This window comes from Fusarium graminearum, chromosome 1, assembly GCF_000240135.3.
Source record: "Fusarium graminearum PH-1 chromosome 1, whole genome shotgun sequence".
Classification (NCBI taxonomy): Eukaryota; Fungi; Ascomycota; class Sordariomycetes; order Hypocreales; family Nectriaceae; genus Fusarium; species Fusarium graminearum.
The window spans coordinates 7,209,147-7,224,311 of record NC_026474.1 but is presented as its reverse complement, the minus strand read 5'-3'; the positions used below and the strand labels follow the sequence as shown (position 1 = coordinate 7,224,311).

Here is a 15,165-nt window from a genome sequence, read left to right as displayed (position 1 = left end):
TTCATAGTGCTTCGTCTTGGTACTCCTAATCGATGTTTATCCACAACTTCGTCTACACTATGGTGCCTCTCTGGTCTTTCGGCGTCACTGTTGCCATTCTTAGCCTGCAGTCCTTTGCAGCAAGTACAAGCAACATCATCAATCATGGTTTCAGTATATCTGTTGGCGAAAAGTCTTACTACATCGATCCTGAGCCGCAGTTTCATCTTGCGGCTTGTGGAAATTGTAACAAGAATGAATATTGGGCATCAACTGCTGGCTTCATTCGGGTCACAATCTTTAACGCCCAATCCACCTCATTCTCCGATTCTGACCTAGACGATGCTATTGATGCCTATTTGTCCCACGATGATGTGTTTAGTACTGCGTTTCTACAAGGTGGGTTGTGCACTTTCCGCATGATATCATATTTACTGAAGGACAAATACAGGCATTTATGTTCGGCCTGCAAAAGGTTTGCCACTAAACATAACTCTCTCCTCCAGTCAAGCCTCCGATCGCTTCGGCACCCTTTTCATCGAGCCCCTTGGCTTGGGCGAAGAGATTCCGCCTGGACCGTACATGTTTTCTGCTGCATCTTTGGGATTACACGTCCCATATTTGCTATATGCAGACTTTCAGGGTGCGTTTCACAAGGGTATTGTTTCTTCAGCGAACGGTTCTTTCAAGCCACTCCCAGTGTCGAGTGCAGGCTTTTCTTCTCAGACTATTCCTGTCCCGTCCCGGCTATACTACAAGCCGACTGCCGAGAAACCGCTCGATGGTATTCGCGTCGGAGTCAAGGATATATATCATGTCAAAGGCATCAAGACTGGAGCAGGAAGCCGCGCCTATTATGAGTTGTATCCGGCTGCCAATGAAACTGCACCTGTCGTACAGCGACTTATTGATGCAGGCGCCATCATCATTGGCAAACTGAAGACTACGCAGTTCGCCGCCCCTGAAAACGCTCGAGATGCCATTGACTATCAGGCTCCCTTTAATCCTCGTGGCGATGGGTACCAGGAGGTGGGCTCTTCTTCATCGGGTCCGGGCAGTGCCGTAGCTTCATATGAATGGGTCGATCTCGCATTGGGATCCGATACTGGTGGTTCTGTTCGTGTGCCGGCTGAGGACAACGGTCTCTTCGGAAACCGACCGACGCACGGGCTGGCTGATTTGAGCAATGTTGTTCCATTGGCACCCCAATTCGACACGCCAGGGTTTCTAGCGCGTGATCCCAAGTTATGGACCAAGGCTTGTCAAGCTATTTACTCCAACTTCACAAAGAGTTACAGGGCTTACCCGAAGAAAATCTCAGCCATGGGGATCCCGATCGAGAGCACTGTTGATCTGAGTGCATCCGACCACATAATTACGAATTTCGTACAAAAGCTTGGGGCATTTCTAGAAGCAAAAACAACTTCTTACAACCTCTCCAAGCATTGGGCTGATACGCGACCAGAACCCTCGCCAGCCAATGTGCAGGACTTACTAAGTCAGACATGGGCGGTGCTTTCGGCTCAAGAGCAAATCCGTCTTGTTCGAGACCCATTTTATAGAGACTATGCAGCCAAGTTCGATGGACGAAGACCCTATGTGAACCCTTCAACAAATGGATCGTGGGTTTGGGCTGATAGTCTGCCACTTCTGGTGGACGAAGCTGTCGAGAACAAGACAACCTTTGCGACTTGGTTCAGCAATATCGGATTGCCCGCGAACCCAGAAACTTGTTCCGAAAGCCTCATTTTGTACAGTTTCAAAACTTCACAGCCTGCGTACAGGTTCACATACGGCGAGGGTATCGGAACTGAGGGATTGACAGGCGTGCTTCTCGGGTTCAATGATGGGTTCATCTCACCAATGGCAGGGAACCCTGATTTTGTGGTGCCCTTGGGTGAGAGTTTATATAACAGCACTGTAACAACCAAGGAGGAGAAGATGCCTGTATCGCTTCGCATGATGGCGGCTAAGGGTTGTGACAGTATGTTATTAAGCCTGATTAATGAATTGGTAGATGCTGGGATTATTCCGATACCCAAGACAGGCAGTGGCTTAGATGGAGGTAAGATTTATCTTTAGGGTATTTACTTCTTTCGTAGCATAATATGCAGGATCCCACTCTAAACCACAATCCTTTTGCATCATATCGTGCACCCCTTTAGCTAGGCCCAAGGCCGAGTCTCTGAAGATTACGCAAGAAGAAGAAGAAGAAGACGCTGTCGCCAAAGACGGCCTCACTCGGCACCGACCGCGGTGAAATGGACCTCCGTAGAATCAGGTCCAAGACAAAATGCGAACCGGACAGACGGAAGACAGCCCCTTGGTAACACAAACATTGGCATACTTTATCACAAATAAGGGGAAAGTTCAGTGCTCATCTGCTACGGCAGGACTTGAACCATCAGACCGTGACTCACTCAAATGCTCAATAGTGATTCATGATATATACAAAGAGACCAGACTGTGACTAAGTTCAAAATGCCTGAGAGTGATTCGCAGCATACGCAAAGACCAGACCGTTGTTAAGTCTCATGCTCGATAGTGAATCAGCAATGCAAAAACCGGGACTTTTGCCTGTGTAGCAGTGATATGCAGTAAACAGAAAGGAAATAGAAGTTCGTCAAAGCCATAATAGGCCATACAGGTGAAATGAAAAGGAAAAAAAAAAAGAATCTTGCTCCGCACGTTCCACGGTCTTCATTTCCTTGCCTGATTGCACTGGGCCTGGATTGGTCTCATCTTTGCTATTCAGTGGCTGAATCCGAGCTGGAGATGAATGTACAGCAAATCTGACTGTGACTTTTGTTTTGTCTTTCTATTGTGTCCAGCTAGCTTTTCTCCAGGCAGTAAAGTAGCTTTACCTTACGTGAGTTTATTAACCTCTCTGCCCAACCTTGTCCATCGTCAATTTACTACCTAGGTACTAATATAAACCCAGACAGACACGCAAAAAGACGAGTCTCATCCGTAACCTACCAACATTCTCTTACGCTCACAACATGAATCCTTCTTCGCAGCACATTGTGCGCACCCACTTCATTGAACCCGCACCCCTCTTCTCTTTCACTGACCTTGAGTCTCGGCGCACCTATGCTCAGCAGATCGAGACATACATTCAAACACTGTTCGATGACTTCCGTCCACGTACTGAACACCTCGCCGCTATTCTGCTCGTCAACATTCGAAACCTTGCGCCAAATGGTAACCTGGCTCCCATTAAGTGGGGGTTTGACAACCACCGCACTTTGAAGGGCACACTGAACTGCATTGACGCGTTCACTAAGCACTGTAAGAACACAATCCCAGTATCTTGGACTGTGCCTGACTAGCCATTTGACTATCTACAGACATGCTTCTTCTTAACCCCAACAATTCCAATGACTCAGCCTGGGCCCACGCCGTGCCAGAGACACTGGACCTTCGACCAGACCATAGCGGCGACATTGATGATGATTACCTAGATGCCTTGTCTCAGGCATTGGATTATGATTCTTTTTATTTTTTATTATTTTTTATTATAGAACCGATCCTGATCTCCGAGACTATCCTGAAGACATCGATGAAGAGGACAAGTGTCGCAAGCGCGATGGGGATGTATGTGTCGTGACTGGGAAAGCCAACCCCAAGATCTTCTGGTTTTCCCTCTCCACTCTCAACAACACGGTGAGAAACAACGATATGACGGGAAATCTTGCGGGACCAGGCGGCATGATCACAGGCGCTCCACTCTTGGTAATTCGAATGCCAAACCCTTTCTGCAACAAGCGCAAACTGGGAGGATCTCACAAAGCATGGAATATGCTCTGCGTCGACCCAGCTCTTTACAAGCCCCTCACAAGCGGACTCTGTGCGTTCAAGCACCACGAGGATGTTAGACTCGAGAATGACGATGTTGAGGTAGCCTTGAAGTTTTACTGGATGCCCCGATTGAAGAGCTCCAGGCATCTCAAGACAAGAGCTACCCCCCACCGTCCTCCTTCGAGAAACAGCCAATCACCACTTCGGGAGAGCCGCTTCGATCGGGTCATGTTATTTATGTCACTGTAACGGAACAGGATGTCCGGCATCTCAAGTCTGCTGTCAAGGTACACTGGGCTTGCAGCATGTTTACATCCTTGTGTGGTGCCTCTGGACGCCCTTATTTGCTATCGGGCAAGGAGTTTGGCAATGATGTCTTCCAGTGGGTTCAGGACCAAGCCAGACAGGAAGAGGAGTGAGACGGCTAGTTTACTCGTTGGTTTGCCAGCTTGTGTAGTCGATCTCTCGTCCGGCGTATTAGTGGAGGAAATTTGGCACCAAATCTCTTGGATGTTAAATCTTGTCCTCACGTACGAGTTATTGTACATTGGTTATCATGTTTGTCGATATTACAATGTTGGTATTTGGTACCAGGATAGTTAGTTTACCGAGATTTCTTGGTATAGTTCATGACATTTTGGGGTTTCTTTCATACAATGTGGTAGTTTGAGTCTTGTATTGGCAGATGAGTACCAGATCTTCCTCTTATAAGTACAAAACAAACAAGTTAGCTATCATAAGAGTCTCTTCCCTTTAATCTTTTTGTCTTTCGTGATGAACAAATGGCCTGTTGTAAATTAATTCCTCTAGCTTATGAAAGTGTTCTAAGTAATACTGTTGAAATCATTCAACGCCATAAAGTCGTCAGTATCCATCATCGGCTGATCCATCCCAAGATATCCCATGTCCAAAAGCGTATAAACATCCGGCATTCCCGTATCCATAGCCTTGAACCAATCATCTGTAAACATTCCTGTATCAATAGTCTCGCGCATCTCCTGTAAATCTGGTGCACCCATCAACGAGTCAATCTGACACGCGAAGAAGCGGGCGAGATCAAAGTAGAGATGAGCTGCTGACGTTGCAGGGAGGAGTTGCACGATCTGATCGAGCAAAGGAATAACGCCGATGACTTTTCCTGCGGCAGCAGAGTTTTCTTCGGGCGTGAGAGCGCCTCTTTTGATAGCCTGTTTGTAAAAGTTAGCGACGTGAATGAGTTTTTCAAGACGGAAAGACCAACGCGTAGAACCTCGGTCATGACGTGGCAAATCATGAGATACTGGTTATTCTGGAATCCAAGCGCAAGTTCGATAATCGTTTTATCCAAACTCAACAGGTCCAGCACACGACTTGCTACCTCGATTGACTTTCTCTCGATGCCTAGAAGAGCTTCTGATGACGAAGGAGAGGTGCTATCCTCTGCGGCAGCTAAATCTCGAAGGGCTTGGGCGTTGAGGACTAGAATGCTGTGGTCCATATAAAATGCCAGGACAGGGAGTAACTGTGCAGATGGCGAGTCGTCTTTTATACAACGTTCGTTGCGCAGTTGTGTTAAAGCGTCGTATGATTCTTTGTGCCATTCCACTATAGAAGACGTGATCGAGTTTGCTTGTTTTCGTTTGTCTACTTGACTGAGCTGTTCACAGTTAGTTGTAGGATTCTGATAGAGCGGAGAGGGTGACTTACCAATAGTCTTCTGATTTCAATAATACCACTCAGCATACGATCCGTCGGTTCAGCCAACGGGGCCTTCCACCACTGTGCTGCGGAACTGGGAATTTCTTTCCAGTTGACAGAATGTAACTTGCCATTCATGATACCGAATCCTTTATCTGCTATCAGAGTTCGAAGCCATGTTCTTTCAAAGTTGCGGATACATCGCCCTTTGTTTTCAGATGGTGAATTCTCGCACTCCGCATTGACGTATTCTCTTATGACTTCTGATCTGCTGATTCCCATTTCTCTGGCTAGTTGCATTGCCTGGATCGGTCAGTAGTTTGAACTGTCAAGTGACAATATAGAATTCCACTCACATAACTAAGGGATATAGATGAAGAGTCATCTACTTGTGTTGGAGATACGGGTGTCCAGTACTGCATGTTGACGATGGCTTGTATAGTTGCAAGAGACTTAACCGCAGCGGCGATGGACCACTTAACGTTTCCACTGGCTAGGTTCATCAGAACAGGGTAGATGGCTCTATCTCGAGGACGGGCTGACATGGCGCACCCGAGAGCGCAAACAACAGAGAATAGAGTAAAGGAATTCGCGTAGACATAGTCGACTGTATGTAGCGTGGCGTCGAGAAGACCCACTAATGGATTGCGAGTTGAGAAGAAACTGGAAATAGTCAGGTTTTGATGTGCCGCGAGTATAAAAGTGATGACTTACAGTTGAAAGTATACAGTCGCATCACTGTCATCGATTAATCGAGAAGCAAGCGGATCACAAGTACCCTTTTCCAGCTTGAAAGGACAGTCAACTGCCTGAGCGGCCAAAACATCCCAATCCTTCTGCTGCGCTCTGTGTGATGCTTCCAAAAGTTAGAATGATGCAAGGAAAGGTGTTGTTATTTGACTCGACTCACAGAAATAAGCACCGAGCCGTTCCTTTATAGGTGCCATGATGGCCTCCCTCACACCAGGCTGCATCGGCATCTGAGATCGCAGTCTCTCGCACTGAATAGACGTGTTTGTCGCGATAGCAGTCGTAACGATGCTAAGAGGTGAGATCAGATCTTCGGGGTGGTTGTATTCGTCATCCTCAGTCGGTGAATCAGGTTGAGCGGGCTGGGATGTAGCGCGACTGTCAGTAGAAGACTGTGCTTGCGTCCACGGCGTTCCTCTGACGGAGACGGTCCTGTTTGGGCTTGGAAGACCTGTTCCGAGGAGGGCAGCGATAATTTCGTCTTTTGCACCGCTTTCCTCGATGCGTGAAAGGAGTTTTTCTACACTGTCGGGCTTGCTGTGATGGTGGTTAGGATAAGATGAGTGTTTGGATACCTAGTTGAGTGAAACTAACTTTGTACTTCCATGCTTACGACCACGGTTAGATCGAGCAGGGTACTTACAAACACGATCATGGGAGATACAGCGAGAACTGAAGAGAAAAGTATTAGCAACTGCCGGGGCGGACCAAGTCTGGTTGGTGTCTACCAAATACTCACCAGGGATCCTGCCGGTCGCATTTTTGTCTAGAAGCGCGACAACTAAAGCATGCGACCTGGTGCTGTTGGGTCTTCTCCACTGGAGCCTCCATTGTTCGGCATGCACCGTGCTTATTGCGTCTCAATTGTGGTTCGGGGTCTCTAAGGGGTCTCAGGAGGTTAAGTTAGTAGCCGAAATGCCCGAGGTCTGGATCTTGTATGAAGTCGCTGTTTTGATCTAGTCCCCGATGACTTGGCAATCACGTGATGATTCATAAGCCATTACTGAAGCGTTTCATCAGTGTCAAGATTTAAAAATAGACGACATTGTAAAAGCATACATGCCAGTAATTGATTAGTCTCTAATTCTTCTGATGGATTCGAGACCTGGGATTTCTGATAGAAACACATATCATGAAAGATTCCATAAAATGTTATGAAAACCGACAAACGTGGTTCTTAACTGAAACCAAGAGATAAGGTAGTAGATATTGTGAACAAGAGGCTCTTCCTCTGGTTTTAATATCGTCTTTTTCTTCAATCACGTTGATATACGCTGTGAGTCTTCGAGTATCTAGTTGGTAGAACATCCAACGACGATGATTAGGGAGGAAGATTGCCCAATCTATCGTTTTCTATCCCACAACAACACGCTCGCGCTCTTGGTTGGTTGTTCTGACCCAAGGCGACGTTTGTCATGTTGGCGATGAGTGATAGGAATGCTAATGGGAAAACTACGTCAACGCAAGATGAGATTGCAGTAAAATATATAGCAATTCGAAGTAGGCCGTCCTGATACCTGTCACTACGAGACATTCGTCGAGTTCGGGATGAGGGTTCCTATGGCCTTGGGCTTATCAAGTGAAGCTTTAATGTAAGTCTTATCTTTACATTGGCTTTTCCAGGTAGGGTTCAGAAAATGGGTTGTCTTGATCGTCTCAATACCAATACCTCGGATCATGTTTATCCTTCAAAGTCAGCGGCCATATTTGTTGTTTCTCTTGAGGACCTAGTATGCAGCTTAACCTTTATGCACCGGTTAGAAAAAGAATGTGATCTTGTAGATGGATAGCTTATGGAAGCACTAATAATATTACTTATATAAAACATCAAGCGAGGTATTGTTCACCTAACGCGTTGCAAAGCCCTCAGATAAACCCACGACTAAACGCCTCTATCCACTCGAAACGCCAAACATAAACGCATTAATCATGATAATTCCATCACAAATACCCGTATCCTCCACCAGGCGACGTTCCCATGCCACCAGGTGCAAGTCCACCACCACTCGTAGTCCCTGAAACACCTCCGTAAACACCGCCATTGACTCCTCCATTGGGTCCTCCGCCGACACCAGAGTAAATGCCTCCATTCACTCCGCCGTATATACCACCATGTGGCCCGCCATGTGGCCCGCCAACTCCTAACGATCCATTGCCAGAGCCGTGACCGTACTTGTGAATGTCTGTCGATGATCTTCTGCTGGCGTCGCTGGAGAACTTGCTTCCTTGAAGTCTGGATGTGGCTTCTGGTGTTCTGCGACCAATATTTGTTGGTTTTGGTGGTGGTAAGTCATCCTTTTCGTCGTGTTTTGAGAAGAGGTTGAAGAAGCACATTGGAACTTGTAGGGTTTGAGTGTGTGTGTTTGTGGGTGTGAGCGAGTAGGTGTAGCAGGTATTTTTAATTGGAACTGTAATGATGTTGATATTTCTGTAGTTGGGTTATAGGTATGATGTGGTAGTTGAGATGAAACCGAGATAGAATTGCAGGGCAGGTCGAGCATTTAAATGACCGAGTGCATTTTTCCGCAGTAGAACTAGACCACGCGTACCTGCTTAAAAACCGGGTCGAAGGGGCTATGACGATCTTTAGCAGCCTATAAGGAGGCCTGATTGACAGCTTGCACCGCCCCAAGTTGGTCCCTGAACTTTAAGCACAGCCTTAAAGAATCCCTGCATTTTTGCTCTGGCTGCGCGCTTGTTCGTGATCAAGAGGCGGTCAAGTCACTAAAAATGACGAACATACGAGACTTATTTGAGTTGCTGTGAGGTATGTGCAGTGGCTTGTGTCGGGCGAGCCGTATTCGATACATAGTACCTCACACAATGGACGAGTGGTTGGTATTGATGGAATTTAAGCTTAAATTAGCGAACCCTGCAGTGCAACAACATCACGCGTATTTGACATACAGACTGAGTGGGTAACATAAATGTCTCTTTACAGTTGTCACAGCAGTTTGGCTGCAGACCAGCAAATGTTTGACATACAACCAGTACCACACTTACTCAACCAGTGTTATCCTTTAGTCCTTGACAGACTCGAGGCTATTCGTCCACTTGTTGATGACAAGGATGAGGGAAGCAATCTAGGACGATATCGAGCGTAGTCACAGGCTAGTCTTGATCTTCCTCTTTGGAGCTGGGCTTAGCGGGCTGCTGACCGACCGCGGTGGTGCTCTGACGTTGTAGACACAGCTGGGACCTGAGAAGTAGCCTCATCAGGCTGGTTAGTCGAGATAACGATAGCGAGCCCGCTAGTCGTGTCAACATGTACAGGATGGATCTTTGTTGTTGAGTCCATAGCAGATACAAATTTTGAGTAGAGCTGTCATGAGGAGGCAGCTGCTCCTTGGTAATGTCTGGGGATGGAGGGGATGGGAAGTGGGTAGTCGTGTCTTGGACATCGGGTAGTACCTGAGTGGTTGTCCCGGGATCCTCAGGAATGACTTCTGAAGGTTCATGGAATAGTAGATCAACGAAAAATGAATACTTATCATAGAAATTAAAAGACTGTAAAAGGCCAAAGAGCCACCTGTGGTTGGCAAAGAAACTCGAATGAATCGTCGCGCGTGGGAGAAATCAACAGGTGCCGTGCCAGGCGTGCTAAACGATGTCTGTTTCCAGCGATGATATTCACTAAAAGGATTGCTTTTTAGCGGGCTTGCAGTATCTAATCAGCCCTGATCCTTCTGCGTTTCAGAATGGCAAGCCCTAAATCTTCCGACCCATAGGAGCTAAGAGAACTAAGTGGAAAAAAAAAAGAAAGAGATCAAGAGCATATTTTGTCGCGAAGAGGTGCCGATGCAAAACATGGGATATTTACTGCGTTAATTGATTGTAAAAGATAAGAATCTACTGGCCAGTGGATGTCCTTGAGGAATAGAAGGCTCAAGTCAATATAAGTACATACATACACCAATGCATCGGGACATTTTGGACTCCAATCAAGTTTCTGATTTAGCCACTACCTAGGTACTAAGGTAATTAAACCTACGGAAGTCCCAGCGCTTGTTTCATCTCGTCGCTGCCCAACCTGCGAGCGTAGTCTTTAGCACTGCCATAGGGTCCCCTCTGATCAGGATCCGCCCCCTGGTCCAAGAGCCACTTGACTCTCTCAACGGCGCCCGCCCAAACGGCATTCACGATCGGGTACATCGGCACCATATGGCGCGTCTCGAGCTTGTCATTAACCCCGGCGCCCTTTTCCGCCAGCAACTGCATAACGGGTATTCTGGAAATGTCGAATTCCCGGGTCGGCGTGACGCGTCCAGCATGAGGGTTTGCACCTTCAGGCAAAGCACCTGCTGCGTAGTACAGCGGGGCCCCGTTGGTGATTTCAGCGCCGGCATTTAGAAGTTTCTGCACTAAGTCGACACTGCCATGCGAGGCTGCCAGCTCCAGTGCTTGGCACGAGTTTGTGTCTGGTCCGCCTAGACGGTCGCGTTGGTCGTGCTGGCGGCCCAGGTTGGGGTTTGCGCCTTGCGCGAGGAACCAGTCGATGAGATGTTCGTTGTTGGACCTGATGAGTCGTGTGAGAAGAACCTCGCCGTAGTAGGATGGTGTATTGACAGTCCAACCGTGTTCGGCGAGAGCTTCGAAGAGGGCGATTTGCCGGTCAGCTGGGGCTTTGAGAACAATTTCTGGTGTTTGTCGTGAGATGGGTGCTCCGGATTGAAGTAGGTATCGTGCGACGTCGACATTTCCGCTTTCCAAGGCGTTGATTAGACCTCGATGAAGAAAGACTGGCGTGCGAGGTTGAGAGGTAACGATTGACTGGATGGTGGACATGTCGCCGGCTTTGCAGGCAGAGAAGAAAGAGGCGACTTCCGGTGACACATTTCTCTGGTAAAGGATGTTGTTATCCTCGGGCGCCTGCACTGGAATATCGTCGAAAGGACTGCCCATTTGGTGAATCGTAGTTGCGTTCATCTGGTTCATTGTGTTCCCCATTTGACCTCCCATCTGGTTTACTGCCTGTTGTCGTTGCGATGCGGCCATTTGCTGCGCTCTCAGTGCAATTTGTTGTCGTTGTCGCATTTGCAAATAAAGCTGCTGTCCGAGTTCTTCATCCTGTAAAGACATCTTTTTTTTCTTGTCTATTCACGTGTGTTTGTTGGAAAGTTTGAGTTGTAATTTCAGTTTGATCCTTTATGGTTTATGCAGGCAGCACTGAGATCTGTAGGTGCTAGCTAGGCTGACGTAATGCCACTGGGAATAAGGGGAGGTTGTGCACGTCGTAGTTTGGGTTTATTTGATGTGGTATTTTTTTTTGTTCGAAAGTCTAAGCAAGAAATAAAACTGAAGATTAACTGCAATTTCACAATGCCCGGTCAAAATATCTGACGTCACTAGCTAGCGAGGTTTTACATTTGGTGGTAGTCAAGACGTGGTTCAGATCTCCGGTAACCACTTTATAGATCGCATAATAGAAAGGTCTCCAAAAAGACAGGTATCTTAATTAATACAGGCTAAAACATTATAACGATGTCTAGAGTCTAAGATGAACGAGAATGTATGTGCGGTATCGTGTATCGTAAGGAAATGGACTAGTCTTATATCAAACTTGGAGTTGCGCAATGGACATTCCTAAAACTGCACAATCGCAGACGAGATCGTAGCTATCAACATCGCACCAATAATTCGAATAGCACTCGAACTTGCACCATTCGTTTCCCGCGGCGAAGCAGCATCAGTTGAACTGTCAGTGGCTGTAGTTCCATCCTTCGCAGTACTCTCACTCCCTGTAGTCTCAACAGAGGTTGGCTCTTTAGTAGCAGTAGCCGTAGCCCGAGACGACCTGAGCAAATCTTGTCCCTTGGTAATAACAACAGGTACCGACGAAAAAGACAGCTCAAATGCCTCCGTAATCTCCTCCAACCCCGTAGCAGTATTTATCAAGCTTTCACCGTCCTCTATAGCGGCCGTCGTGCAAGCCTTTGCTGTTCCGCTGCTCACAAGACACTCGATTGAACTGACTCCAAAGTCGGACACGGATACCATCCAGTGAAACGTGCCCGTCGAGGCAGCGCCCTTGGCGACAGTCTTGTCAGCCCATGGCCCTATAACGACGGTGTTGTTGACAGTCGTGCTAGCACATTCTTTGCCCAAGCAGACGATTTGCAGAGTCGTGGCGGTTGGGTTGGCGGATATCACTGTTACGGTTGGCGTGTTTTGGTTGTAAATTTTGAAGGGCGGCATGAATATGGGGGTTGTGAGTGCTGAAGACATTTTGGTAAGACGTAAGAAGAGGGATTGGTTATCAGGTTGTCAGCTGTCTGTAGAAGCATCTGAGGCTGGGGATAGCAGATGTTTTAAGACAGAAAAGCGGCACAGGAAAAGGATCACGAACGTGGATGTGATCGAGACACTATTGGCTGTTAGAGTGCGCTAACGCGTAATGGATCTTTTGGCTTGGGATGGTAATTTCGGGTATTCATTCTGACCGGTTAATACGAAGGATGACTTGTGTGAAAAGTGCTAGTGGACTTGTTGTTATGGTATAAACATTGTGTGATCTACGATTTATCATATAGAAGAAATAGCCCGAGACCCAAACAGCATGAAATGACCAACTGATGGTCCTTTTTCCTTGAAGGGGCCAACATTAACTTGTGGCCCAGCAACCCGTGAAAGGATCAAAAACCCCCATACCATCTTCAGTACTTGTTTCTTGTAGTGACGACATGGAAGGTGGCGTAGGAAACTCATAATGATAGAACGGCACGTTCTTGTTCTCCTTGACGTGAATATCAATATCCCTCTCCCTACCCAAGTTAATCAATTTCGAATAATCAAAGTCGGCAATCGTGTTTCCCTTGTTTGGGTTGGGTTGTTGCTGGATGAAGATAGCCTTTAGCTTCCCGCCACTGCGAGCGGTATCTTCAACCAATAGATAAAGTAGACGTTCCAGCTTCCCCATCACTTCTGAATCCATCATCTCGTCATCGCGGTAGCTCTTTTGCACCAGGATCACCTCGACGTTTGGCAGGGTCTGATGAGCCCTATGGTATAGGTATCGAGTCCTTTTCCACTCATCAATTTCTTCTTTGCGTGTAGCGAGTTGTGGGAAACCAAGCGTCATGACGTTGACAGCATTGATAGTGACTTTGGTTGTTTCCGAGTACAATTTGCGTATTGGCTGTGTCCTACCGAACCACCCCCAAGTGCTTTCACTCGGTCGAAGACGACAGTTGTACTCTATGGCATGTTCTAAGCTTTTGCTCAGGTGTAGCATGAGCACATACAGAGCTTGGTTATTGGCCGGGTTGGACAGCTGCAGTTTCAAGCCGCCACGAACAGTTAGTGTCTTGAGTTTCTTGGGAATGAGCAAAAACTCCATGACAGACTCGGCAGTGTACTGTTGGTCCTGCATATCATATCTATCAACGAATTGGTCAAGAAAGACGTTCTCGACAGTGGAACAGCCTGTCAGAGCTGCCAGTGGTGGAGGTTGTTCTTCAGATCTCCAGTCGGCCACTGTCTGAAGATTCATATTTCCAAAGTAGACAGATTTGAGACCAGGAAGTAACATTAGACTTCGAAAGTGTCGCGGTTTGTGTACACCGAATAGATTGCGATTTTCGAACCAGAGTCCAGTTGGAATACCGATCGAGACCTCTCGTAGACTCCTGAGGCCCGGCGCCCACGAGTCCCGTCGCCAACTCATGGTAATAATTTGAGAAAGCCACTCCATCAATTCCCTATGATATGTCAGTACGTGTTTAGTGTGCCGAGAAAGAAACAGGGAACCTACCAATCGCAATTATTACCTGTCTCATCATTGCTTTTGGCAGTTTTCAAGACGTTGAGCCGAGGGCATAGAGTGATCAGCAGGGCCTTGAGGATACCGTCGTTGCCTGAGCGAAGAGGATACGAAAGTCGCTCGATTTGATAATCCTCGCATCCAAAATGCCCATACTCCAACAGTAGGTCGATGTAGGTAGATAAGTGCTGCCTAATGATGCTCTCTTCATATTGCTCCCGTCTTGTCGTCCCCCATATTGCATAGTTCATGCTGTCCCCACAGTCTTCGTCAGACAAGTCCGACCAGTGCGGTTTTTCGAAAGCCTCACGCCACTGGAATTGATGATATGTCTGACCATCGCCAAAGGTCGAAGACAGTATGTCTTCTGGATCTGGGGAAGGAAAGACTCGTACTGTGGATGGCACCTCTGACATGAAGTCTCCCCACTGCTCCCAGCTGTACCTCGTGCCGAATATCTCGATGGTGCGAAAATTCCAGGCGACATATGGATCTGTAATGACTTTCTGCAAAGCAGAAGGTATAGTCAAGTACTTCCAGTCGGTAACGACGCCGTACTCTCGGTAGGCAGCCCTGTGGCGTTCAAGAGTGGCGTTTCCGCCATCGGCAAGACGACGGCATGTGAGGGCAAGGTTGAAGTGGTCAGATACATGACAGAGATTGAAGATCTCGTGGATTAATTCATCCGGGAGCCTCAGAAAGTGAGCACGTTGGTCTGAAGGTACAGACATTTCTGTGTTGGATTTGAAAAGGGGAAGTGGTATGAAGCTGAGAAATAACTAACAGGCAGAGAGTGGATGAACATGGCAGCTAGTCAGAAATAGGGATAGCGCCTTCATTTCGTAGATTATCCGGCTTTGGAACGGAGATGAAGCTCCATTCTATGAGACAAGGGCCTGTCTGGTATGGACGAGGACTGCTAGAGAGGAACATCTGTGCGACTGTTCAGATAGATTCCCACCTGGATGATACGTCTGGCAATTGAGATGTCCATTTCTAACTTTATTCTCCGTTGACGATACATGATTAAGGCTCGGCTACAACATAATGGGTTACGTTCTCAATGGCATCATGTTCCCTTTGTCCTATCGACTCATGACCAACTTCCACTGACTCATTCAGGAAACCATGGTCCAGATAAACGAAAAGATAGGTTCGTCATGAGCCAAGGCCAAGATCATTACGCGTCTGCCGAGACC

General features: G+C 47.3%; 9 protein-coding genes across 9 annotated transcripts; 2 read left to right on the top strand and 7 right to left on the bottom strand.

The window, feature by feature from the left end:
* Positions 1-59: 59 nt before the first annotated feature.
* On the top strand, positions 60-2,239 carry FGSG_02228 (uncharacterized protein; the record flags this gene model as incomplete). The annotated part of the gene is made up of 4 exons (XM_011319821.1): positions 60-378; positions 431-1,963; positions 1,997-2,044; positions 2,145-2,239. The coding sequence occupies 4 exons, from the start codon at positions 60-62 to the stop codon at positions 2,237-2,239; spliced, it is 1,995 nt and encodes a 664-aa protein (XP_011318123.1).
* Positions 2,240-2,981: 742 nt separating this feature from the next.
* Positions 2,982-3,311, top strand: FGSG_02227 (uncharacterized protein; the record flags this gene model as incomplete). Its single annotated transcript, XM_011319820.1, has 1 exon — positions 2,982-3,311. One exon carries the CDS (start codon positions 2,982-2,984, stop codon positions 3,309-3,311), a length of 330 nt encoding a protein of 109 aa, XP_011318122.1.
* A 1,293-nt stretch (positions 3,312-4,604) lies between these two features.
* FGSG_12099 (uncharacterized protein) lies at positions 4,605-5,257 on the bottom strand (the record flags this gene model as incomplete). Its single annotated transcript, XM_011319819.1, has 2 exons — positions 4,605-4,967; positions 5,021-5,257. The coding sequence occupies 2 exons, from the start codon at positions 5,255-5,257 to the stop codon at positions 4,605-4,607; spliced, it is 600 nt and encodes a 199-aa protein (XP_011318121.1).
* A 968-nt stretch (positions 5,258-6,225) lies between these two features.
* FGSG_12098 (uncharacterized protein) lies at positions 6,226-6,862 on the bottom strand (the record flags this gene model as incomplete). The annotated part of the gene is made up of 3 exons (XM_011319818.1): positions 6,226-6,236; positions 6,368-6,744; positions 6,855-6,862. The coding sequence occupies 3 exons, from the start codon at positions 6,860-6,862 to the stop codon at positions 6,226-6,228; spliced, it is 396 nt and encodes a 131-aa protein (XP_011318120.1).
* A 1,136-nt stretch (positions 6,863-7,998) lies between these two features.
* On the bottom strand, positions 7,999-8,652 carry FGSG_02225 (uncharacterized protein). The gene has a single exon (XM_011319817.1). The coding sequence runs from the start codon at positions 8,539-8,541 to the stop codon at positions 8,149-8,151; it is 393 nt and encodes a 130-aa protein (XP_011318119.1). The 5' UTR covers positions 8,542-8,652; the 3' UTR covers positions 7,999-8,148.
* Positions 8,653-10,194: 1,542 nt separating this feature from the next.
* Positions 10,195-11,286, bottom strand: FGSG_02224 (uncharacterized protein; the record flags this gene model as incomplete). Its single annotated transcript, XM_011319816.1, has 1 exon — positions 10,195-11,286. One exon carries the CDS (start codon positions 11,284-11,286, stop codon positions 10,195-10,197), a length of 1,092 nt encoding a protein of 363 aa, XP_011318118.1.
* Positions 11,287-11,790: 504 nt separating this feature from the next.
* FGSG_02223 (uncharacterized protein) lies at positions 11,791-12,432 on the bottom strand (the record flags this gene model as incomplete). The annotated part of the gene is made up of 1 exon (XM_011319815.1): positions 11,791-12,432. One exon carries the CDS (start codon positions 12,430-12,432, stop codon positions 11,791-11,793), a length of 642 nt encoding a protein of 213 aa, XP_011318117.1.
* Positions 12,433-12,739: 307 nt separating this feature from the next.
* On the bottom strand, positions 12,740-13,576 carry FGSG_12097 (uncharacterized protein; the record flags this gene model as incomplete). The annotated part of the gene is made up of 1 exon (XM_011319814.1): positions 12,740-13,576. One exon carries the CDS (start codon positions 13,574-13,576, stop codon positions 12,809-12,811), a length of 768 nt encoding a protein of 255 aa, XP_011318116.1. The 3' UTR covers positions 12,740-12,808.
* Positions 13,577-13,953: 377 nt separating this feature from the next.
* Positions 13,954-14,697, bottom strand: FGSG_12096 (uncharacterized protein; the record flags this gene model as incomplete). The annotated part of the gene is made up of 1 exon (XM_011319813.1): positions 13,954-14,697. The coding sequence occupies one exon, from the start codon at positions 14,695-14,697 to the stop codon at positions 13,954-13,956; it is 744 nt and encodes a 247-aa protein (XP_011318115.1).
* Positions 14,698-15,165: the final 468 nt, after the last annotated feature.